The 21,567-nt window shown below is 51.3% G+C and overlaps 9 protein-coding genes across 9 annotated transcripts; 4 read left to right on the forward strand and 5 right to left on the reverse strand.

Annotated features, from left to right (window-relative positions):
- Positions 1 to 470: 470 nt before the first annotated feature.
- Positions 471 to 2,372, reverse strand: PC9H_000243 (uncharacterized protein; the record flags this gene model as incomplete). The annotated part of the gene is made up of 7 exons (XM_036769905.1): positions 471 to 765; positions 816 to 927; positions 980 to 1,308; positions 1,360 to 1,772; positions 1,820 to 2,226; positions 2,282 to 2,321; positions 2,370 to 2,372. The coding sequence occupies 7 exons, from the start codon at positions 2,370 to 2,372 to the stop codon at positions 471 to 473; spliced, it is 1,599 nt and encodes a 532-aa protein (XP_036635750.1).
- Positions 2,373 to 2,573: 201 nt separating this feature from the next.
- On the forward strand, positions 2,574 to 4,337 carry PC9H_000244 (uncharacterized protein; the record flags this gene model as incomplete). The annotated part of the gene is made up of 4 exons (XM_036769906.1): positions 2,574 to 2,769; positions 2,826 to 2,904; positions 2,956 to 3,818; positions 3,865 to 4,337. The coding sequence occupies 4 exons, from the start codon at positions 2,574 to 2,576 to the stop codon at positions 4,335 to 4,337; spliced, it is 1,611 nt and encodes a 536-aa protein (XP_036635751.1).
- A 173-nt stretch (positions 4,338 to 4,510) lies between these two features.
- PC9H_000245 (uncharacterized protein) lies at positions 4,511 to 5,697 on the reverse strand (the record flags this gene model as incomplete). The annotated part of the gene is made up of 5 exons (XM_036769907.1): positions 4,511 to 4,577; positions 4,633 to 4,848; positions 4,900 to 5,421; positions 5,479 to 5,508; positions 5,558 to 5,697. 5 exons carry the CDS (start codon positions 5,695 to 5,697, stop codon positions 4,511 to 4,513), a joined length of 975 nt encoding a protein of 324 aa, XP_036635752.1.
- Positions 5,698 to 6,396: 699 nt separating this feature from the next.
- Positions 6,397 to 8,608, reverse strand: PC9H_000246 (uncharacterized protein; the record flags this gene model as incomplete). Its single annotated transcript, XM_036769908.1, has 13 exons — positions 6,397 to 6,534; positions 6,599 to 6,735; positions 6,799 to 6,901; positions 6,963 to 7,147; positions 7,197 to 7,256; positions 7,312 to 7,339; positions 7,395 to 7,528; positions 7,591 to 7,664; positions 7,713 to 7,801; positions 7,857 to 7,934; positions 8,044 to 8,172; positions 8,242 to 8,289; positions 8,474 to 8,608. 13 exons carry the CDS (start codon positions 8,606 to 8,608, stop codon positions 6,397 to 6,399), a joined length of 1,338 nt encoding a protein of 445 aa, XP_036635753.1.
- Positions 8,609 to 9,189: 581 nt separating this feature from the next.
- PC9H_000247 (uncharacterized protein) lies at positions 9,190 to 11,181 on the forward strand (the record flags this gene model as incomplete). The annotated part of the gene is made up of 5 exons (XM_036769909.1): positions 9,190 to 9,386; positions 9,446 to 9,870; positions 9,924 to 10,040; positions 10,099 to 10,615; positions 10,674 to 11,181. The coding sequence occupies 5 exons, from the start codon at positions 9,190 to 9,192 to the stop codon at positions 11,179 to 11,181; spliced, it is 1,764 nt and encodes a 587-aa protein (XP_036635754.1).
- A 273-nt stretch (positions 11,182 to 11,454) lies between these two features.
- Positions 11,455 to 13,431, reverse strand: PC9H_000248 (uncharacterized protein; the record flags this gene model as incomplete). Its single annotated transcript, XM_036769910.1, has 5 exons — positions 11,455 to 11,944; positions 11,999 to 12,489; positions 12,543 to 12,655; positions 12,712 to 13,178; positions 13,235 to 13,431. The coding sequence occupies 5 exons, from the start codon at positions 13,429 to 13,431 to the stop codon at positions 11,455 to 11,457; spliced, it is 1,758 nt and encodes a 585-aa protein (XP_036635755.1).
- A 218-nt stretch (positions 13,432 to 13,649) lies between these two features.
- PC9H_000249 (uncharacterized protein) lies at positions 13,650 to 15,677 on the reverse strand (the record flags this gene model as incomplete). The annotated part of the gene is made up of 4 exons (XM_036769911.1): positions 13,650 to 14,357; positions 14,418 to 14,944; positions 15,006 to 15,595; positions 15,670 to 15,677. The coding sequence occupies 4 exons, from the start codon at positions 15,675 to 15,677 to the stop codon at positions 13,650 to 13,652; spliced, it is 1,833 nt and encodes a 610-aa protein (XP_036635756.1).
- A 991-nt stretch (positions 15,678 to 16,668) lies between these two features.
- On the forward strand, positions 16,669 to 18,729 carry PC9H_000250 (uncharacterized protein; the record flags this gene model as incomplete). Its single annotated transcript, XM_036769912.1, has 1 exon — positions 16,669 to 18,729. One exon carries the CDS (start codon positions 16,669 to 16,671, stop codon positions 18,727 to 18,729), a length of 2,061 nt encoding a protein of 686 aa, XP_036635757.1.
- A 391-nt stretch (positions 18,730 to 19,120) lies between these two features.
- On the forward strand, positions 19,121 to 20,835 carry CEL3_1 (Beta-glucosidase cel3A; the record flags this gene model as incomplete). Its single annotated transcript, XM_036769913.1, has 7 exons — positions 19,121 to 19,217; positions 19,276 to 19,342; positions 19,394 to 19,526; positions 19,578 to 20,336; positions 20,389 to 20,489; positions 20,539 to 20,734; positions 20,791 to 20,835. 7 exons carry the CDS (start codon positions 19,121 to 19,123, stop codon positions 20,833 to 20,835), a joined length of 1,398 nt encoding a protein of 465 aa, XP_036635758.1.
- Between the last annotated feature and the right edge of the window lie 732 nt (positions 20,836 to 21,567).

The raw sequence follows: 21,567 nt of genomic DNA on the forward strand, positions 1-21,567 counted from the left end.
AGAGTTGCCTGACCGACTATCCCTCTTTATACCTGCAGATAAGCATCGCGCTGGGATTTAGTCTGCGGAGTATGGTGAGCAGTAGAAGGCTTCAAGCACTCAATTGACGGGGAAGCAGGGGCTTTCTAATGAAGGTTTTGCGCAGCAAGAAGTCAAAACATTGGGAGATAGTGCATGAACGTACTTATCTTTGGAGCGAAGCTTGAGTTCACACTGAGAACTCGCAAAGCTACCTACAGACAACTCGAGGGACTCACAATGCAGGTGCAACGCAGACAACTGTGCAGTAGCTTCTGTATCAAGGGCACTTGCAACACAGATAACACGTAACTACGCAGAAGCGCGACGACTGAGAGAAGATGATATATGTATCATGTTCGATTCTAGACAATGCAGGTACTAGGTACAAAAATTGCGATCAGCGTGAGACAGCAAGAAGAAAGTTTGTACGTGCTAGCGATCGATACCATTTATACGACTAGATATTGGTCAACTAGTACCATGGAATCCACGGAGTATGACGGGGGTTCATCATCACCAATCTTGCTGACGCTGGCCACACCAACGCCAGCTAAACTGCCCTTCCCGACGAACGTCACTTCGACCGGGAAGAATGCCCCGGCGTCATCGCCGCCGACAGTAAACGTGAGTGAGCCAGACGGTTCGCCGGCGGAGACGTAGGGAATTGACCAAGCAAGGGAGTGGGAGTCTGGGTCGAGCGACCACGATCCGGAGTGCGAAGAAACACTGGGATAGGATCCAGCACTAAGGAAGGCTAAGTCGTTACGACGGTGTGTATCGTGAGTGTTACTCACGGCAGGGGGATGGAAATAACCACGTCGTAGAGCTCGGCTTTCTGGTTCTCTAGTTCGTACTCAATGTTAACTTCGCATGTCCCGTCGTTTGACGGCGACGGCCAGCAGTTGACTAGAGACATCCGAATGAGGGGGCTGGTTACAAGACAGTAAGTGGCACGTACTAGACAGAGGTACGTTGCTCTCGTCGGTACCAGCATATCGCCATTTGAGGACGGCCAGACTCTGATTAACAGGGAATGCTCTTGATGGGTCCTTGAGCGCGATCACGCGGTCTTGACCAGGAGTGAATTTAGCAACGTTGGGGTGTTGTTTGAATTGGATGGCACTGGCAGGGATACCATCGGCTTGGGGAGGGGCGAGAGTAAGACGAAGATGCGCGACGTCCGGGTCTGTGATATGTAGGTTCATGTCTCCCTTGATCTCCATGGACTCGACACCGCCGTCACGAAGTAAAGATAGTGAGATCTGTTCCTTAATGGCAATGTGAATACTAAATGCAATAATGTCAACACGTAAATTTAGAGGGAACGCATATATTGACCTTTCATGTTCAACCTCCGGAAGGCTTCCACGCTCGTTCTTAGGTTCAGGGGGAGCAGAGACTGAAGGAGACTGGGGCACAGACGCTTCTGCGAGCAAGGGCGTTGTGGCAAGGGCCTCACCTCCGAGAGCATCGATGAGTTCGGCTTGTTTTGTCTTCTTACTGCCCAGTTTCATGCCCGAACCCCGGAAGGCAGGAGCACGCGTTGTGGTTTGCGTTGTCGAAGGGGAAGGAGTAGCACGAATAGGTTCGGGCGCAGCTTGCGGGACAGGGGAATAACCAGTAATTCCTCCACCCATGTAACCGCTGCCTCCAGAACTTGACCCCGCAGCACGTCGTTGTTGCTCGCGGCGTTGCATCTCGAGCTGCTTGGCGCGTCTTTTGAGTTCCTCCTTGGCTTCGGCTTCTTTGTTCTGTATTCTGTGAGAGGGCTCCTCTCGGATTCGTAAGGAACACTTACTCGAGCAATGATCTCTTGGATCTTTTCTTCGTGACTCTCCATCTCCAATACACTCTTGACCTGCATCAAGTTGACCTGCTCTCTGTACCCAAAGCTAACAATCTCGTCGAAGGCGCCGAGAAGCTCAAATGCATTTCGAGAAATTTCCCGCTCGTCGATTGCGCCGCGACACATATCGGAAACGACGCGAGCGAAGAGATGCAGGGTTTCGTTATCCTGTAGGATATTGGATGCTTTGTTCGTGATCAGAAGGATGTAGAGATCCTCCAGAGGTTGATACACGAATCGGACGTCCGCCGTCTCGACAGTTGTATGTTGCGTGTTCGTTGGCACTAGCTTCGGGAAAGACGCAAGCAAGGATTCAATTCGGGCGCGAGTCATGTCTCGAAACTGACGAGACAGTACGGCTTTAGAGAAGTATTTCAGTGTCTTGAATGCGGGGAAGAGTAGAAGGGGCCCTACCCTTGCCACCCTTGGTACAAATTGAAGCAGCGAGGACAACCTAGACTTGATGTAGGTCAAATGTCGCGAGGATCTGGACAAGACATACCATGTTTCAATTATATCCGCCTCTCGTAATGTTTATTCCAAGGTCTTCGTGGTCTTCGTGGTCGTGGTCAATCAATAATGAGGAGGAGGACACGTCTATGGAATGGAGTCTGTATGCGGTAATTATCACCCACGGTCGATATATAGTTCCCACATGCTAGATCACGATCTCGAAAGTTTTGGCTGTAGTAACCTTGCGGCTTCCATGGGCGACACGATAACGAAACGACTTCATATTTCTGGCCTCACCCCAGCCATCACAAAGGAGGATCTGCAGAAAAGACTTTCCTCCTTCGGTACTGTGAAATCTTTGGACGGATTTGGCCTCCTGGATGGTGTAGGTCGACCTCGGAAATTTGGGTACATTACTCTAGAAACAACCGCACCCCAACTGTCTAAATGTACGGTGTTTGCTTCCAGACGGATGCGCACCTCCATGCTCAATGAATATTATAAGGTCTGAACATCCTAAGTGGAAGTACATGGAAGGGGACTAAACTTCGACTCGGAGACGCGAAGCCTGATTACGATGAAAGGTGCGTAGAATACTCATTCCAATCCGGAGTTTGGACTGATGTTTCAATAAGGCTAGCCAAAGAACGCGAGGAGCAAGAGCCTCCTCGCAAAAAACGGCGCTGCACGGGTATACACGCCGAGGATATGTCAATAGTAACGCCCGAAAACGTCTCTGAGCGACGAGGATGGAAAGTCACGCCGCTAGGTCGTATTGTTCGGCCAATGCGCATGAGGCCGGGAAAGCCTTTGGCCGAGCCTGTGCAATCCAATACGAGCACCGCTAAGACGAACCCCAAGGAACGTAAAAAGAAGAATCGCGTAAAGCCACCACCGACGAGAGCCAGGCGGCGTACAATCGATCCCACGGCATGGGGGAGCACTCACCTGAAGGGTATATTTTTAGATGCTATTGGGAACGGTACCAGAGCTCATGTTACCGCTGAGAATATGGATAAATGGGAGGAGAGTGCCTACGACAGTAGTGAAGAAAGTGAAGGCGAGGGTGAAGGCATCAAAGAGATGGACAGTATCGTGCCAAATCCAACCCCGACAGAAGTCTCACCGATGAGAGCTGCACAACCAGCACCCCTGGCGAAACCACTCCCGCAACCATCGACCAACGCCGATCAGGATCTGACCATTGAGAAGACAAATACGCTGCGCCTTTTGGACTCGCTTTTTGGAGGAAAAGAAAACGACAGCTGGGTCGGTCAGGAAAGTCTCTCAGATATTGATGAAACTGAGGCAAATACCCATCTCGCCGCTGCTCGATATGACGCAGAACCGATTGAGGAGGTACCTATGGAGGTTGACGAACCAACGCAGGCACCTTCCTTACCAGATGATATTTCTCAAACCCAGGTTGCGAAACCCACGGCAGAGCAGAGAGAAGCCACAAATTTGAAAAGTCTATTCGCTTCGCGCGAAGAAGATGGTGAGTACTTCCATGGCGTTCGTGTCTACTATTGCCGCTAATTTAGCTCTGGGCTTAGTTGGATTCTCCCTTTTCGGAAATCTTGGTGTCGACCTTGAACTCGATGACGATTTCCAATACCCCGTTGAAGTGCAGCCTGTTCCGGCGGCAGAACCAGAGTATTTCCGTCAAGTAGCGCAACCTACCGTCGTCGCTGGCTCCATGACCAGACAAGCGACTATGTTAGACTCAAAGAAGCCCCTTTTCTTTCCCCTGTCCAGCTCCTTCCATTTCCAAGGTAGCGATGCATCCAAAGTTCATAGCATCCGGGGCAAGGCGAAAGACATCTTTGATGTCGCCACTGAGCGAGGCTGGAATTGGCGAGAATCAAACTCAGGATTCTGGAGGACGGAGACAGATGAACAGATCAAGAAACGGTGGGAAGATCAAAAGGTTGAATTGACGAGGGATTGGAGGAGGCGATGGAGAGAAGCTGGCAAGTTGAGACGTCGGAGAGGAGCAGATGGAACTGCAGAGTAATCATTCTACACTGTATGTCTTGCTATTGCAATAACTCGGACAGACTTTGCAAATATTTTTACTATCTGAAATCAAGCAAAACGCTAACGAAGCGGTAATTTGTGAAGGGGGGTTATCTTGTGGTCTAGCCTACATATCTACATCCAAGCTCGAAGTGCAACGGTGGTTGCTGACTACTTTGTTACCAACGGAGCATTTGGAGATTCTCGAGTCAAGAAATCTACAATGACCTGGAAGTACCTTTTCAGACTCGTCAGCTTGGTTTGACATCCAGCAAACGGTCCCCTAGGCTTACCTCTCCGGCTCCTCGAACATGGGCATATGCGAACTGTTGTACAGCTCGACCCACTTAACCTTATTGATGTTTTGAAACCACGGAATGATCGCAAATGGCTGCACTGCATCGTGCGGAGAGCTAAGGAGCAGCACCGGACATGTGATGTTGTGGAGCTTGTCGATAATAGACCAGCCTACTAAGTTCCCCACCAGGTTATAGCTGGAGGGACCAACCCTATAGCAAGTTCAGGTTGCCTATTGGTGCTCGGAAGAAAGTAGTGCGCACATGGCGGAAAACACCGTCGGATCCTTCATTATGGACAAGGCGGATGTCATCAAATCCTCGGGCATAGGATCGATTGTGCAGAAGTGCTTCTTATGGAGGATTTGAGTAGCAGCCAGATATCCTGGGTCGGCAAAAGTTCCCGCCTCAGTGTGCTTTTGAATGATGGCGGCAACTTCAGGATTTTGCTTGAGAATCGTGTCCGTTGATGCCTGCAGTAAAGGGACCGACGCAGGGAAATCCGCTATGATCAAGTTCTTGAGTCCTGCTGGTGCCCGAGTCGCGGTGAACTGTCCAGAAAGCATCCCTGATACACAATTTATCGATAAGATCCCCGGGAGTGCAGACAGCGACCCACCTCCCCAAGAGTGTCCAAGGAGATCAAAGTCATCTGAAATTCCTAGATGCTTGACTAGGTTCTCGAGCTCGTCCACCCACAACTCGGCCTTCCAAAATTCTTTGGGCGCATCTGGAATGCGGGTCGATTCTCCATTCCCTAGCTGGTCGTAGAATATAACGGGGACGCTAGTGGGCCGGGAAGTAGATTAGATTAGATCCGAGTGTTTGGACATAGCACGCTACCCAAGACGAGAGTTGAGCTCTTTGTGCGGTCTGAGAGAGAAATGTCAGAATATTTCCGACGCATAAATAGGACACATACAGCATGTAGTGGTGAGTCATCCCACCTCCACCGTGTACGCAGACAATGGGCCTCCCCCCTGCCCCTAGGTCGCCCACAACCTTGTACCAGGTTTGGTAGGTTTCAGTGCCGACGCGGAAAGGTGCATGTCCTTCAGTCATGGTCGTGTGTGAGTATTAGAGTGGTCAAACGAGTTGATGCCTTCCTGGATCATGGGTTTGCTGGGTTCTTATACAGAATAGTACACCGGGAGCTCCCGGAAGGTCCGACACCGACATCGGACAGTCATTACGAGGTTTCAGCAAAAGTGGTCATAACTTTGACTCAGCACGCACCAGGATTCAGGAACATCGTCCAAGCAACCAAGTAGCGACATTGAGTTCCGTTCGCGGTCGCTTGGACGGTGTTTCAGAATGGGTATGTAGGAAATGAATCTCTCCCACCATCAGCGTGTCACCTCCGGGATGAATTAAAAAAGCTAGCTTCTCTCTTTGGGGTTTTTCACATAGGAACCGTAGCTCATTTAGCCGTCCGAGTGCGCTGCTTCCAAAAATTTGGTGCCGGTGAGGCGGGATATTATATTATGCGAGATATACTGGACAGTGCCCTTGAGGCATGAATCGCTTGAGTCGAGTAGATTTAACCAGGAGGTAACCTAAATTCATATGATCGACCATCCAAAACGGAAAGAGAGTTGCCTAAACAGGACTGAGCAATCAGCCAATAATCATTATTCAATCGCAACAGGAGGACAGCCGACAAGGATATGCAAGACGTAGTAAGCAAACAAGCTGGATCATAAAACATTACTTATACAAGAGCCAAGAGTCAATCGGAATACTTTGGTACGGACGGGCCTGCTACTTCGGGGTTTGAGCTTTCTCATCAAGGGAGGTCTTCGCCAACTTGGTGTGTAGATCCTCAGTGGGTATGTCATCGATCTTGTTGAGCTTGGGGCTGCCACCCTCGGAGCCGGGCTGATACGTGATGGACTCGTCCTGATATCCAGCAATGACGGATGATATCAGAAGGCTTCTAAGAATATAAAACGGGGGGACTGACCTCCATGACCTCCTTCTCCGACTCCTCCTTGAACCTCCGAACGTCGTCCGACAGGATGGCAGCATCTCCCGTAAGCCCGCCACCTGCCATCATGGACATTCTGTTCAGAGCACGTATACTGAATGCGGCTTTCTTCCCTGTAAAAACGAACGCGAAGTGTAATCAGAGCTCGTCCAGACGCCATCGAAACGCTCTCTTACATAGCCTCTTTGCGTTGAACGCCTTCTTGACGTGTGGAAGAAGATCGGTTGGTTGCTCCGTACCCTCAATAGGAACGAAGTGTGGTTGCTCATCCGCCAGCCACTTTTCACATTGACCGGTATGTTAACAGCTACGAGATGTCACGGGAAGGGGGATAGCGAACCTTGTGCTGAAGAGCCTCGGCAGCTGTGGGACGGGACCTCGGGTCGATTGTCAAACACATCGTAACGAAGTCGCGTGCCGTTTCCGAGACATTGGCCCAGTACTCTTCCGGTTCGAACTTGTAGTCTCCAGCGATGATGGCCTCCATCTCGGCTTGCTGGGAGTCGCGATCGAACGGGGTATATCCTGGGGAATGGTCAGTCTAGATAAATCCACACAAACGAGGATCACATACCAGCAAGAAGGAAGTATGTGATGACACCCATGGCCCAAATGTCAACGGGCTTTCCATGGCCTGCTGAGGAAGGTACTTCAGTATAGGGGTCTTAGGGTGGAAAGCAATAACGCACTCTTCTTGAAGATCTCAGGGGCCATGTACTGCGGAAGAGGGGTCATTTGAATCAATGGGTCTGCATCCACAGGATCTACTCACACCGGGCGTACCACAAATCTCAGTGAGAAGGCTCAGCTTCTCCTCCTCCATGACTCTGCTAAGCCCAAAATCGGCGATCATGATGTCCGCATCCTCAGCGGGCGAACGGAAGAGTAAGTTCTCGGGTTTGAGATCTGGAGGGACATGATACCTCGTCAGGGGTAGTACGAAGCAAAGGTACATGTCCGTGACAGACCTCGGTGGACGATACCAGCGTCGTGGATGTATTTGACGGCCTTGAAGATTGTACGGATGAGGCCGGCCGCATCACTGATGCCTAATGTCAGACCTCGGCGAATGTATGGGGGCGATGCTCACGCTTCGTAGTAATTTCCCTTCGCGCATATCCTGTCGAATAGTTCGCCTCCTGTGCAGAGATCGAAACATAGGTAGAGGTTGTGGGTCGTCTAGCGCGAACCAGGATTAAGCCTCCGAACAAGACATGCGGATGGGAATAGATACCTCGAAATAGTCGTGTAATGTCACGACGTTGGCATGCCCACTTGAAATCCTCTTCAACACTGCGATCTCATTGCGAACCTATATTGGAGAATTTATCGCAATTTTAGCGAAAGTCGGATGAACCGATCGGTAGATCTACGGGGCATCCAGAGGACCCCCGTGGCCTTGGCACGGAAATGAAACATACCATATGTTCTCTGCCTTCCATGAGCTTCTTGTTAATGACTTTGCAGGCATAGTATTTTCCTGTCTTGATGTGGATCGCCTCCTTCACGATGGCGTACGTGCCGCTCCCTAGAGTCCTGCCTGTGCGATACTGGAATGGACGCGCGAGGGGTAACCATCAGCGACAATGCGCGCGTTATCAGAGCTGATCACGGCCTACCTGGCAGGGGACCGTTGATGGGGCCATAAATGACTGGGAGGCCTCAGGCTACAAGAAAATTGGGTGAGTTGGGAGTTGGAAGCGAACTAGAGAGCAGCAAATGTCGCCGATGTTCTGAGTCCGATGAATGAAATGGCAGAAGTCAAGTTTATATTATGGGCGCTCTGATAACAGTCCGTTCCAGACCCCGTACAGCCACCCCTGACCAGCACTGCAGAAGTACTCAACTCACCGCCGACAGGGCTGAAACCTGTGTCCACGACGTCGCTTGGGCCTCTGGTATCCACGCTGCCGGCGCCGCCGACGCCATACCCCGAGCGTCGCCATCTTCGACGTGATCCTGTGCTACGGCCGTTGTTGACGACATTGTCATCGATTCCTGCAACGGGTGCACAGCCGGCGCTGCTGGACTCCCCGTAGATCCCCTTGACCCATTAGAAGACGGTGCTGATTTGCTGCTCTCGTGTCCCCTTCGTTGGTCAGAGCTTGAGCTTGAACTCTGGGAGTCACGGCGATGGCGAAACTTGGTTTTGAGGTGGTTGACGGTACTCGATCGACTCTGCTGTGATCCCATGGACGAGGGGGGACGTAGAGTCAAGAATATACAAGGGTGCGCAACAGTGGGTGGTGCTAGCAAACGTCTAAACAGTTCATGCAGGCAGCTCAATTTATGTAAAGGAGGGCCGCTTCCAAATCCATGCCGAGGATGCATGTTTTGAGGTCATATCTAATTTGGCTTACGAGCTTGCTACAACTGCGGACGCCTCGCACAGCGGGCCACTTTGCATATCGAAGGGCAAAAGCTATGCTCTAAGGGAGAATTGGCGTGCACTGCATGTTTCTGAGAGACCTGGAGTCATTCCACCACGAGATAGGAGACAAGGGTCCACTGGGGTCGCTGTCGATATAAATCACTCACCGAATCATTTCTCCCCTCAGCCTTCCATCATGCAAGACCAACCACCAGCTTTTGACTCCGTCAACGTTATGGAACTTCGTTCGGTGGATGCCAGCAAAATCACTAAGGTCAGCGTGTACACCGGGCTGGCTGAAATTACGCGGCTTTTTAAGTTCGATGTCAAAATGGGGCAAAATCAGGTGAAGATTTCTGGGTTACCGAATGTTATGGGTGAGGAGTCCTTGAGGTGCGTTTGCGAGCCTGTTTGATTGGTTTTACCGCTGAATGAGATGTGGTCACTATTAGGGTTGAGGCACGAGGTTCTGCGAGCATCCAAGGAGTCACCATTGGTTCGACTCCTCAACCGCCGGTACCGACTGCCTCAGAGGAACTCAAGAATCTACGGAAAGAGAAGCGACTCGCTGAAAGCGCTATCGAACGATGTAACGCGTCCATCGGATCCATACGCTCTTATGTTGCGTCGACAACGACTGTTAACATTCCATCTGTAAACCTCGGCCAGTTGCTGCAGAGCTGCGAGACAGAAGGCGCAAGACTTGATTCCCAGCTACTGGAACTTGAGGAGAAGCTAAGCGCGGTCACCGAGGCCGTGGAAGCAGAGGAGAAGAAACTCGAAGGCGGCAACGTTGAGCAAGACGGGCTCGGTATGACGGCATCTATCGGTCTATTCGCCCACGAAGCGGGGGAAATAGAACTAACCCTGATATACGGTATGCGTATTTTCGGTTCAGCATTCTTCAGACTCTGATGTGACGGTTGCTAGCTGTACGGCAAGCCAACTGGAGCGCTGGTTACGACGTACGCGTCAATATGCATGCCAGCGACAAACCTGTCGTGCTCCTTTACAAAGCCAACATTACACAGTCTACTGGCGAGGCATGTAGTTCCCCCAATGAAACAAACGCTCCCTGCTAACCTACTTGGACAGTCTTGGACAGACGTCCCACTGACCTTGGAAACAGTGACCCCCACATATGGCGCGGACATTCCGACGCTATCTTCGTGGTATCTCTCTGTGTGGACGCCGCCCAGGCCCGAGTTGAGAATCAAGAAAAAGAAGAAGTCGACAGCACGCTTGAGCTCGGATGATGATTTGGTAATGTATACCACAGCTGCATGTGCTCCGCTACCAATGTCATCGCGCGGAGCCTTCCAGGCCGAAATCGTATCCCAAGGAACCCTCAGCGCCACCTACCAAGTCCCTGGCCTCATCAGCATTCCTAGCGATTCTCAGAACCACAGTGTTACGATCATTGAGCTGACACTTGGCGCGGAGATGTCTTGGATAACTGTGCCGAAGGTCGACAAGAGGGTGCATCTGAAGGCGAAGGTGAAGAATGCGTCCGAGTACTCCCTCCTCCCTGGCGAAGCAAGCATATACGTCGATGGCAGTTTTATCTCGAAGTCGAACATCCCTTCCGTGGCTCCGCAAGGAAGTTTTGATTGCTCTCTTGGGTAAGTCGACTATACATTTGTTGCTAATAGCACCGCTCAATACCTATCTGTCTCGCAGAATCGATCCCTCCATCCAAGTCACGTACCACCCCCTTATCAAGAACGCTTCGCGAACAGGTTTCTATACCAAGAGCTCTAAGCACAGCTACAATCAACGCGTCACTATCGCCAACACCAAGACCCAGCCAGTCGGCAACCTCAAAGTCCTCGACCGCATTCCTGTCTCCGAGGACAGTCAAATCACCGTGAAGCTCCTCAACCCCTCGCTGAGCCTCCCGTCGATCAGCACGTCCGTCGGTACTATCTCTTTACCGTCCATCAGCGAAGACACAGCGTCCAACAAAACGAAGGATGACCCGGACCGTCCGTTGATGCCTCCAGTGAAAGTGAGTAGTGGGGTTGCCGCTCAGTGGGACGGGGCGGACGATTCTCAGGGTGACATCACCGCCCTCGGGAAGGATGGCAAGTTGAATTGGTTGTGTTCAATCCCGCCCCAAGGCACGGTGAACCTTTCGCTGCAATGGGAAGTGCTAGCTCCTGCAAGTATCACTGTTAATGGTTTGTAGACTCGACTGATGGTTGTACTTGTATACGAAATTCCACGGTACTATGTGCGTTCCAAGGACTACTTACACGAAAGGGGAGAATCCTTGAAATGGCGACCCTAGTGACTATATTTCTTATAATCGAAAGGAGTATATGTAATGAGACCATTTTATTTGTTAACACGAGGAAACATCATCGGAAGTTACGTCCGTGTCGTTTAAGATCCACAAATAGTACATGAACAGAACCACATATTGCGAGTCTGCTATATGGCAACGTGTGCCGAGCACCATTTAGAGCCCAGTGATGGTAATGTTCGCGGCAGATTCCACTTCCCATTGCAAAGACACGTTTGTCGTGCTTTGCGGCGGAATCGAGCACAACCAGTTGAGCTTCCCGTCCTTCCCGAGGGCGGTGATGTCGCCCTGAGGATCGTCCGCCCCGTCCCACTGAGCAGCAACCCCGCTACTCACTTTCACTGGGGGCATCAGCGGGCGTTCCGCAGCGTCCTTCGCCTTGTCTGCATTGCCGAATGACAGCGCCACTGTATCGGTGCCGCTCGACGGAAGGGACAATGAAGGGCTGATGAGCTTCACAGTGATTTGGCTATCCTCGGAGATAGGAATGCGGTCCACGATTTTGAGATTGTCAACGGGCTTGGTCTTGGTGTTGGAAACAGTGATGCGTTGGTTGTAGCTATACTTTGAGTTCTTTGTATAGAATCCCGACTTCGAAATATTCTTAGAAAGAGGGTGATATGTAACGTCGATAGAGGGATCGACTCTGAGAGGGAGCTGTTAATGATCATATTCCTCTTTAATTGAGGAAATGACATACCCGAGTGAACAATCAAAGCTGCCTTGGGGCCCAACGGAGGGGATGTTTGACTTTGAGATGAAGCTCCCGTCGACATAAATGCTACCCTCGCCGGGGAGAAGAGTGTATTCAGAGGCGTTCTTGATCTTCGCTTTCAGATGCACCCTCTTATCGAGTTTCGGAACGACTATCCAAGACATCTCCGCACCAAGTTCCAGCTCAACAATCGTGACACTGTGGTTCTGTCCGTCTGTTGGAATAGTGATGAGACCTGGAACTTGGTAAGTGGCGCTCAGTGCTCCTTGGGAGACGATGTCCGCTTGGAACGCTCCGCGTGTTGTCTTGCGGGACAGACGGAAGCCCCCCGGGGCTGCGGAAGCATAGCTGGCCAAAGCAATGGGCGAAGGAGGGGCGGGAGCATAGACGGAGAGGGGCCACGAGGATAATGTTGGAATATGAGCGCCATACGTGGGTGCTACGGTTTCCAATGTTAAAGGAACATCTGTCCAGGACTGTCCAGAGTAGCAGATTAGTGATGAACGTAGGCAACAAGGGCATTACTTACCTCGCCAGTGGTCTGATGGATGATGGCCTTGTATGTGAGGACTACAGGCGTGTCTTTAGCCTGCATGTCTACGCGCACATCGTAGCCGGCTCTCCACGTAGCCTGGTGAACGGCTGGAAACTTATGTCAGTAAACGATAAACGGGAGCGCGAGCTATATCGAGGCTTACCATAAATCAGTGTTAATTCTACATCACCTTCCTCGTTAGCAAACAAGCCAATGGATGCAGTCAAACCGAGGTACAGCTTCCCAGGTCCGTCGGAGCCATCGAGCTTGTACTCAACGGTATCAACTTCGTCGGCTCCTGAAAGTCTCTTCTGCTCCGCTTCGATAGCCGCATCCGACGTGGTCAATTTATCCTCAAGCTCAAGTAGCTTTGAAGCAAGTCGCTCGCCTTCAGTCTCACAGTGTTGTAGCAACTGGCCTAGGTTCTCTGAGGGAACACGATCGGCAGAAACCGATGAGACGTAGGATCGCAATGCAGCAATTGACGCCTTGCATCGTTCTATGGCGTTTTCGACGAGCCGCTTCTCTTTCTGTAACTTCTTGAGCTCCTGCGAGGTAGTCGGTACGGGTGGAGTTGGAGTCGGGCCAGTGGAGACACCTTGAATGCTGGCAGGACCTCGTGCTTCAACCCTACAAGGAACTGATTAAGCATCAAGCCCAGACGACCATAGCCCTCTCTTGCTCACCTCAAGGAGTCTGAGTCCATAAGATCCGGCAATCCATTGATCTTCACCTGGTTTTGTCCCGTCTTAACCTTGAACTTGTAGAGCCGCGTAATTTCGGCAAGGTTGGTGTACACGCTGACTTTCAGGATTTTGCTAACATCGGCGGTACGAAGTTCCAAAACGTTGACGGCGTCGAAGCTTGGTGGTTGGTCTTGCATGTTGGTAATTCGAGGGGATGATTGGCGACAGCATTTTGCTCTCTAACCATTTTATAGCTGCCCCACGGACCCTTGAACTACGCCTCCTATCTTGTATGACTCTAGACAAACGCGGTGCGTGTCATTTCCTGTCAAAATGCACAGCCTTGAGCCTCTGGTATGCGACCGAATGGAAACGAGGAGGTCTATTATACATAGCCATACAGCAGAATAAATCTTCAACCCATAAAGGCCTCTTTAGCAGAGTTCAGTTTGTCTTTGATGTACCCGACGACTCCATTCTTCGCCTTCTTATCCCTCATCGCCTGCTCTACGACATCCCGCCTCTTCTGCAACGACTTGATTCGTTCTGCCATTCGAGCGAGTGCGTCCGCAGGAGCCCCTTCCTCCGTCATCTTCTTCTCGTGCATCTGCAGCAATAGAATGGCCTGCGAGATATATCCAACGAAGCTCCCTGACAGCGCCAGCTTGTTGTATTCCGAACAAATAGAACTAAGCTGATCTTCGTCGTCGGCCATGCTGATCTCTAATTTCTTGAGCTTCTCATCGATATTTTGCTTCATGACCAAGATACGATCCTCTTCAGAACTAGCTGCCAGGAACTTCTCTTTCGCAATCTTATCCTCGGTCGTCTCTATGTTCTCCTTCACCACCCACTTGTCGCGATAATGCTGATGGAGTTTCGAAGAATGGCCACATTCGTCGCAGATGTAGCCGCCGTCCGGACCGACGCGCTGCTTCCAGAAGGCATTGCAATCCCGTCCGAGCTTATCTCGGTCCAAGGTGAACGAGACGTTGCAATTCTCGTGGCAATTGTGGTAGCATTCGGAAGCGCAGCAAAGGGTATTGTGAACTTCCCCTGTCCCCTCGTGGACATGGAAAGGCTTGTTGATGATGGTCGTGTAGTTCACGTTGATCTTCTTGATCTACCAGAAGTCAAGATAATCAATAACATGCTCACTCGAGAGGCCATCAGATGTACTCACTTGCTTCTGGGTTTCCATCTCGTTTTGGAGTTTGATGAGCTCTGTCTTCTGCGCTTCCGTTTGAGTGATACGAGCAAGGACGTCGGAAATAGAGGCCTCGATCTTGTTCGACATGTTGTACAGATCGTTGATCTCCTTGACTGGCTGCACTTTCCTTTCATCCACCCATTTGAAGAAACTATTCAAAGTTTTCATGGTCTTCGCGTAAGTTGCGTGGACGGTCTCGCGCATGTCTTCCAAAATAAAATCCTCGGGCGGCTCCTCATCGTTTAAGCTTTTCTGGTATTTCACCCAACCAGCGAGGGGGTTGTCGATTGCCCAGAACTTCGTCTTGCGGACAGCAACGTCAAGGCCGTCCCGCTTGAAGTTGAACTGAAGGGAATTGGCGACCATGGTAAAGATGAAGGCCATATTGTCAACGATGGAGCTGGGGAACATCCCCGAGATGACCGTGATCGCGTATTTGGTAGGTATGGGCAATCGTTCTTGCGTGCCATTCGCCAGAATCAGGACGCAATCGATCGTTTCTGGGGTTTGAAGACTTGATTAACATCCATCTCGATAACTAAACGAATCAAGCGTGCTTACCTATCTGGTCCTTGATAGTTTCTGCGATGGCGGCTTTGTGAGCGTCGTCGAAGTCAGTCCCTCGAGTGTCCGCCAGGCCAGGGGTATCCAAAACATGCACCATATACCCGTTCGCACATTTAATGTGATAAAGCTTCGGCTTGTTAGTTTGACTTCCAGATCCGTTACCCCCAGCTTCGTTGTCCTTCTTATGCTCAACTTTGAAGTCCTCCATCACGCGTCCGGCACAGACGTTGGCAAGAAGATCCATGAACGCAGTCTTGCCGACGCCAGTCTCTCCGATTAGCAAGATTGTCAGTGAATCCTTCTTCCATGGCGTCAGGGTCATCTTGGAGTTGTCAACCCAAGGAGGGAAATCGGGCATCTTGCGCACGACTGGTGGCACTGGCCCTGGAGCGACTACTGGGGTTGGGGCGGGGGCTGGAGAAGGATTAGACGAGGGAGGCGCAGGAGTAGTGTCGGGCTTGGGTTGTGTGGCTGGAGCTGAGGGGTTGCAATCGGGTTTCGACGTTGGAGGGGTAGCGGCGTTTGATGGTGTTGGGATAGCTCCACCTTGCGCCAATTCAACAGGGAGCGAGGTAGTTAGTAGGCTGTTCGTAATACCAACGAAGACGTAGACATTCGTTAGTAAGAAATATAGGTGGATGCCAGCTGAAGGACTTACTCAGACATCGTGTCCTCTTGATGACGGCGACAAAGTTACGCTTCAGGTAGTTCGAAGAAAGGGAGCAAGGGTTCGAAGAATACTGAGAGAAGTCCTACCACTATCGCAGTATTTATCGAACGACACTCACAACGCTCCCAATGGTAACTGTTCTGGATTGCTGCGTAATCGACCTGAAGTCCTGAGCTTTGACACTGGGCCTTCATAGTTAGAACTAAATGCGGCAATAGGCACAGCGTGTGATCTCCCCAACGTGAATTTGGAACAATGCGATGCAGAGGTGCCATCGGAGAAGGTATTGGTCCGTACAGGGTCATTGTGTCTCGTTTCTCAACGTGCGGTTCATGAGGGTTCATGCCGCTTACTGTAGAATGGGAAAGTGCCTAATTCAAGAGATAGAACAGGACAGAACGAAGGGGTAGGTCGGAGTGTACCTCTCGAGGTACGCGTAAGTAGCCAGCGGCGAGATGGAAGTTTGTCAGTTGAGGACCTCCGAGAGGCACATCATCGATTGTGACACCTTGAGGTGTGACGCCAGGGGCAAGAGGTGTAACCGATCGCGTTGTGGCCTGGAATTGCGCTTCCGGAAGTAAATTTATGTCCCCGCAAACGATGATAGGCACGAGTGTTGCGTCCGATAGAGCTCTCGTGCACAAGGCCTTTGAAGTATTCCGCATCGACGTAGGATAGACCAAGGCACCAGTGTCCAATAAGCCAAAACTGCGAGGCACGAAGTAGGCCTTTGTTCTAAGGCCAGAACAACTCTTCATTGGCGGGCGACATGATTGGCGCGGGATACCGCATTCCTGTTCTGGTACTGGCCTAATGTACTTCGTATTTGAATGGGCCTTTCGTGCTGGGGTAGTCAATAGAACCGCTCCCTTAGTCTCGGGCACTCGCATACTTCATCACATACAGTTGACAGACGCCAGTACGAGACTCGTAGGTCGTCAACTTGCTTGTCGTTGCTCATACAGCTGACCTCGCCGTTCCAGAACTATGGGATTGAAGCAGAATGAATTCACCACGCCTGGATTGGGTCGAACGGCCTTCCTTGGGCAGCTTTACAACGGCAGCAGCGAGCAACTCTTGAATACCCAGCTTTTCGAGAAGGCGGCCCTCGAAGCTTCCATCCGCGAAGAGAATCACCCAAGCACCATGATCTCGTATTCCGACGTCAAGAGCCAGTCGGACCGTTCCAAATCGCTGAAGATTACGGCCGAGCTCGCTGTGTCCATCATGGGTGGCATGATATCCTTATCCGGCTCTGGTGAATACCTGGACGCGAGCAAGTCGAACGTCTCCTCCCACGAAGTCTCCGCGACGTGCATTGTACAGAAGAAGAACAAGCGCCTCGACATCGGCCAGTGCATCAAGCAACCGAAATGGGAGCAGGTCTCTGCCATGGGTGCCACCCACGTCGTGACAGCCATTCGATACGGTGGAACCTTGATCGCCAACATTGTCCAGAAGGATTCGACCTCAGAAAGTGGCAGAGTGATCAAAGGCAGCTTCAAGGCGTCGTTCATGGAGGGCATGGCAGGAAACTTCAGCGCGAGCGGGAAGGCGAGCGTGGACTCTGATGAGAAGACGAAGGAGTTGAACTCGAGTTGTGAATTTAAGGTTTATGGTGATTGGGCTTCAGCGGAGATGGAAATTCCAACCACCGTAGGCGGTGTCTTCGAAGTCATCAAGAAATGGCCGTCTCTCGTCGGCGACGGTGTTCCATGCACCCTCACCCTTACCCCGATAACCCAGTTCGTGGATGGATCGCCGGAGGCTTTGATGCTCTACGAGCTCGAGCAACATAAATTGCTGAGCCTGTGCCAGGCATACGACGAGTTCTTCCGCTTGGCTGGCCGACGCGCGAGGCTAGTGAGCTTGCTCGAAGGCGGGATAGGCGACTTCTGCCCTACTTTCTTGGACGAATGCCGTGATAGGAAGCTCGCTGTCGACAAGGCTATGGGGAAAGCCAGGGAGGAGCTCAGCAAGTTCCTCATCTCGGTGAGAAAGGAGGGAGCAGACAAGGTAGAGGGCGTTCAGGCATTCATAGATCGCATTACCACGGAGTTCAAGGATGGGATCAAAATCTGCACCAAAGATGAAGCGAAGCTGGAGCTCCTCGTCGCCATCAACTCTCTCACCCAAGCCCAGAAGGCTCCGTTGGCATCAATCAACGAGCTTCGAAACTCGATGGCCAAGGTCGGCGGAGGAACTGTTGGAGTGGTAATTATCCCCCCATCTCCGAATATCAATAGCGCAACGAACACGTTCAACTTATTGATCAAGAGCATTCGGTCTTGGCGCGAGGATGAGGATAAGAAAGACACAAACCCCGATGGCACAGCAGCAAAGACAAGTTTCTCCGCATTTTTTGCCGATCCTGCGTTCGATGCCGATTTCCGCGCTCTTGACGGACCTAAACGCGCACTTACGAAGGGCCTTGAGGAGGCCCAGAAGAGCGGGGAATCGAGGTTTATTCATTACAGCCTATTGCCACACCAGCCTGTGCAGAAGGAGTACGACTGGAGTCTCCTCAACGACGAAGGCTGGGGGTTCCTTACCAACCAGTCGGAGGGCCACTACTACGTTGGTCAAGTACGATCTGGAAAGCGACACGGGCGTGGTACAATCACGTACGCCGATGAATCAGTTTACTCCGGCGATTGGTGGGAGGATGCACGGCACGGCGAAGGGAAATTGGTTAATGCTGATGGTTCGGAAGAGGCGAACGGGGTCTTTATCAACGACATCTACCAGGTCGACGGCGTGGTAGTGAAGATGACGATCGTCCTGAAGAATAACGTCCCCAAGGTTTCGTACAAACTCCCCCTGCGAAAATACGACGCAACGCCTTCGCATATTCTACGGATAGGAGAAATGCTTGGCTGGAAGGACGAAAATGAATTCCGCGTGGAAGTAATCCCTAAGGGCAAACCTGCGGCGATGAAGTTGAAGGTCAGAGGGAAGCGGTTAGAACCCGGTCAGGATGATAGCCTAAAGGTCACGCCCTGGCCTTTGGACCAGGGCGTTGTCGAGGTCAAGGCGTTCGTACGATAGATACCTTACATGCACACGTATCCGCAACAAGTAAACAAAGTCTTAATTCTGCAAACAGACGTGATCTGCAGCGCTTCTTGCTTCTCAGTGATCAAAGTCAAGTTCGTTCCTTCCCTTCCTTGGTTCTTTACTTCCTGATACCCCACCGACTTTCAACCGAACGCGTAATGACTTCATTCGCCTAATTTGACGCGCCTGGTCGCCCCTTGTTGCGGGTTGTACCAGATGACCACGCACATTCCGACGTCTTTCCGTTAGGTGACTCGGGTGAAAGCCGGCTTTTCTACGAACGCCTTCTCGACATAAGCAAAATGCAAGGGAAATCGTATAAAAGGCCCATGGAATTTAGCACAAGTCCTCACCAGGCCATCTCTACTCCTCCAGATTTAGGATGTTCAAGTTCTCCACCCTTCTCGGGCTCGTCGCTCTCGTACCGGCTTTCACTCTCGCTGTTGGAGAGTGGGGACAATGCGGTGGCATTAACTACAGTAAGTTTTTATTTGTTATACTGGTCGTGGTGAATCGCGTTCTGATTTCCTCTTACAGCTGGTTCTACCACTTGTGATGCTGGATTGGTCTGCAATGTGATCAACGATTATTATCACCAGTGCCTGTGAGTATTCAAGAAACTTTAAGCCACTGCTGCCAACTCAAAGAAATACAGCCGCGGTGGAACTGTCGCACCTCCAACGTCCTCGTCATCCTCATCTGGACCCTCAGTACCCCCGACCTCAACCAGCACTTCCTCCGGTCCTCAGCCCACCCCAGACGCAGGCAACCCCTACATTGGCTACGACGTAAGTCACGTCCTCTGGTGTCAGTGACTTCACTGAATGTTGTTCCAATAGATCTATCTCAGCCCTTACTACGCTGATGAAGTTGCCGCTGCCGTCTCCGCCATTAGCAACCCTGCCCTCGCTGCTAAGGCTGCCTCAGTCGCCAACATCCCCACCTTCATTTGGTTCGACGTCGTCGCCAAGGTCCCCACTTTGGGCACGTACTTGGCTGATGCCCTCTCCATTCAACAAAGTACTGGCCGCAACCAATTGGTCCAAATTGTCGTTTACGACCTGCCCGACCGTGACTGCGCCGCTTTGGCTTCCAATGGTGAATTTTCCATTGCCAACAACGGTCTCGCCAACTACAAGAACTACGTCGACCAGATTGTTGCCCAGATCGCCCGTACGTGTTGCCCCCTTGTTACTTCTGCTATTACTGATCTAGCTTGCCTCTCAGAGTACCCTCAAATCCGCGTTGTTGCTGTTGTCGAACCCGATTCATTGGCCAACATGGTCACCAACTTGAACGTTGCTAAGTGTGCCGGTGCACAGGCCGCTTATACCGAGGGTGTCACCTATGCTCTCCAGAAACTCAACACTGTCGGTGTCTACTCCTACGTCGATGCTGGCCACGCTGGATGGCTCGGATGGCCCGCCAACTTGGGCCCCGCTGCTCAATTGTTCGCTAACCTCTACACTAACGCCGGATCCCCCTCCTTCTTCCGTGGTCTCGCTACCAACGTTGCCAACTACAACCTCTTGAACGCTCCTTCCCCGGACCCAGTTACCAGTCCCAATGCCAACTACGATGAGATCCACTACATCAACGTCAGTGATTGTTTCGTGTTAATTTGGACGTCTCTAACGATTTGTATCATAGGCCCTCGCTCCTGAACTCTCTTCCCGTGGCTTCCCCGCTCACTTCATCGTCGACCAAGGTCGGTCTGCTGTCCAAGGCATCCGCGGAGCTTGGGGTGACTGGTAAGTTGCGATCCCACTCAATCACCACCTCGTATTGATTCCGTCTCAGGTGCAACGTCGACAACGCCGGGTTCGGTACTCGCCCCACCACCAGCACTGGCTCCTCGCTCATCGATGCCATCGTCTGGGTCAAGCCTGGAGGAGAATCCGATGGAACCTCTGACACTTCCGCCGTTCGCTACGACGGTCACTGTGGTCTTGCCTCTGCCAAGAAGCCCGCTCCCGAAGCTGGTACCTGGTTCCAGGTAAGAGCCTCCCATACCATCAAATGGCTTCCGTGTATTCACATTCTTCTTTCCAGGCTTACTTCGAAATGCTGGTTGCCAACGCCGTCCCTGCTTTGTAAATACCTAAAACTTTTGTATACCTCTGTAAAAAGGTCTTTGAAAGACCGTGATTCTATGTTTATTACCACTAATGTATCGTTGAATATACGCACACAGTCGTTCATTCCGTACTGAATAAAGCCGCGCTTTCCACATACATTCCAGTCCGCATAAACTCCCCATGTGAATGCTCCGTTAATTATGCACGTATAGGTGCCGAGGTCATACCACCAACTAGGAAGAAGTCTAAAACTTACGGATTCAGTATGGATCATCCTATGACAATCGGTACCGAGAAAAGGACACGACTACCGCTCACCGCAATTGACTACTATCGAACGTCGGGGAAATAGACTCGATACCGGTATCCAAATAATCGACGTTCACTACGTCTGACTGCCAGCGAAAGGTCTAAAAAGGTCATGTGTGGTAGAGTTCGGTACTGCTAGGTACGGGTCAGCCTACAATACTCCCGATGAATGCTTGTATTGCGAGGTTGCTTTGAGACTCGGGGGCTGTTGTGAGAAGTTGAGGAAGTACTAGGGAGAACCTATAGCATCCACCGACGTGTCGCCACAAGACATTCGACTTCGCGGCTGACTACAAGACAAGCCCCGCAAGTCGGTGTTAAGCATGCCCAGATCAGTTGGAGTGGGAGCCATAACCAAGTCACGGAACGTTTAAACAAGTGCCAAGATCGGCGGCACATGTATATAGAAGTCGATGAAGGAAAACCGGTTAAAACTGGCGAT

Source organism: Pleurotus ostreatus, assembly GCF_014466165.1.
Source record: "Pleurotus ostreatus strain PC9 chromosome Unknown scaffold_1, whole genome shotgun sequence".
In the NCBI taxonomy this organism is placed as follows: Eukaryota; Fungi; Basidiomycota; class Agaricomycetes; order Agaricales; family Pleurotaceae; genus Pleurotus; species Pleurotus ostreatus.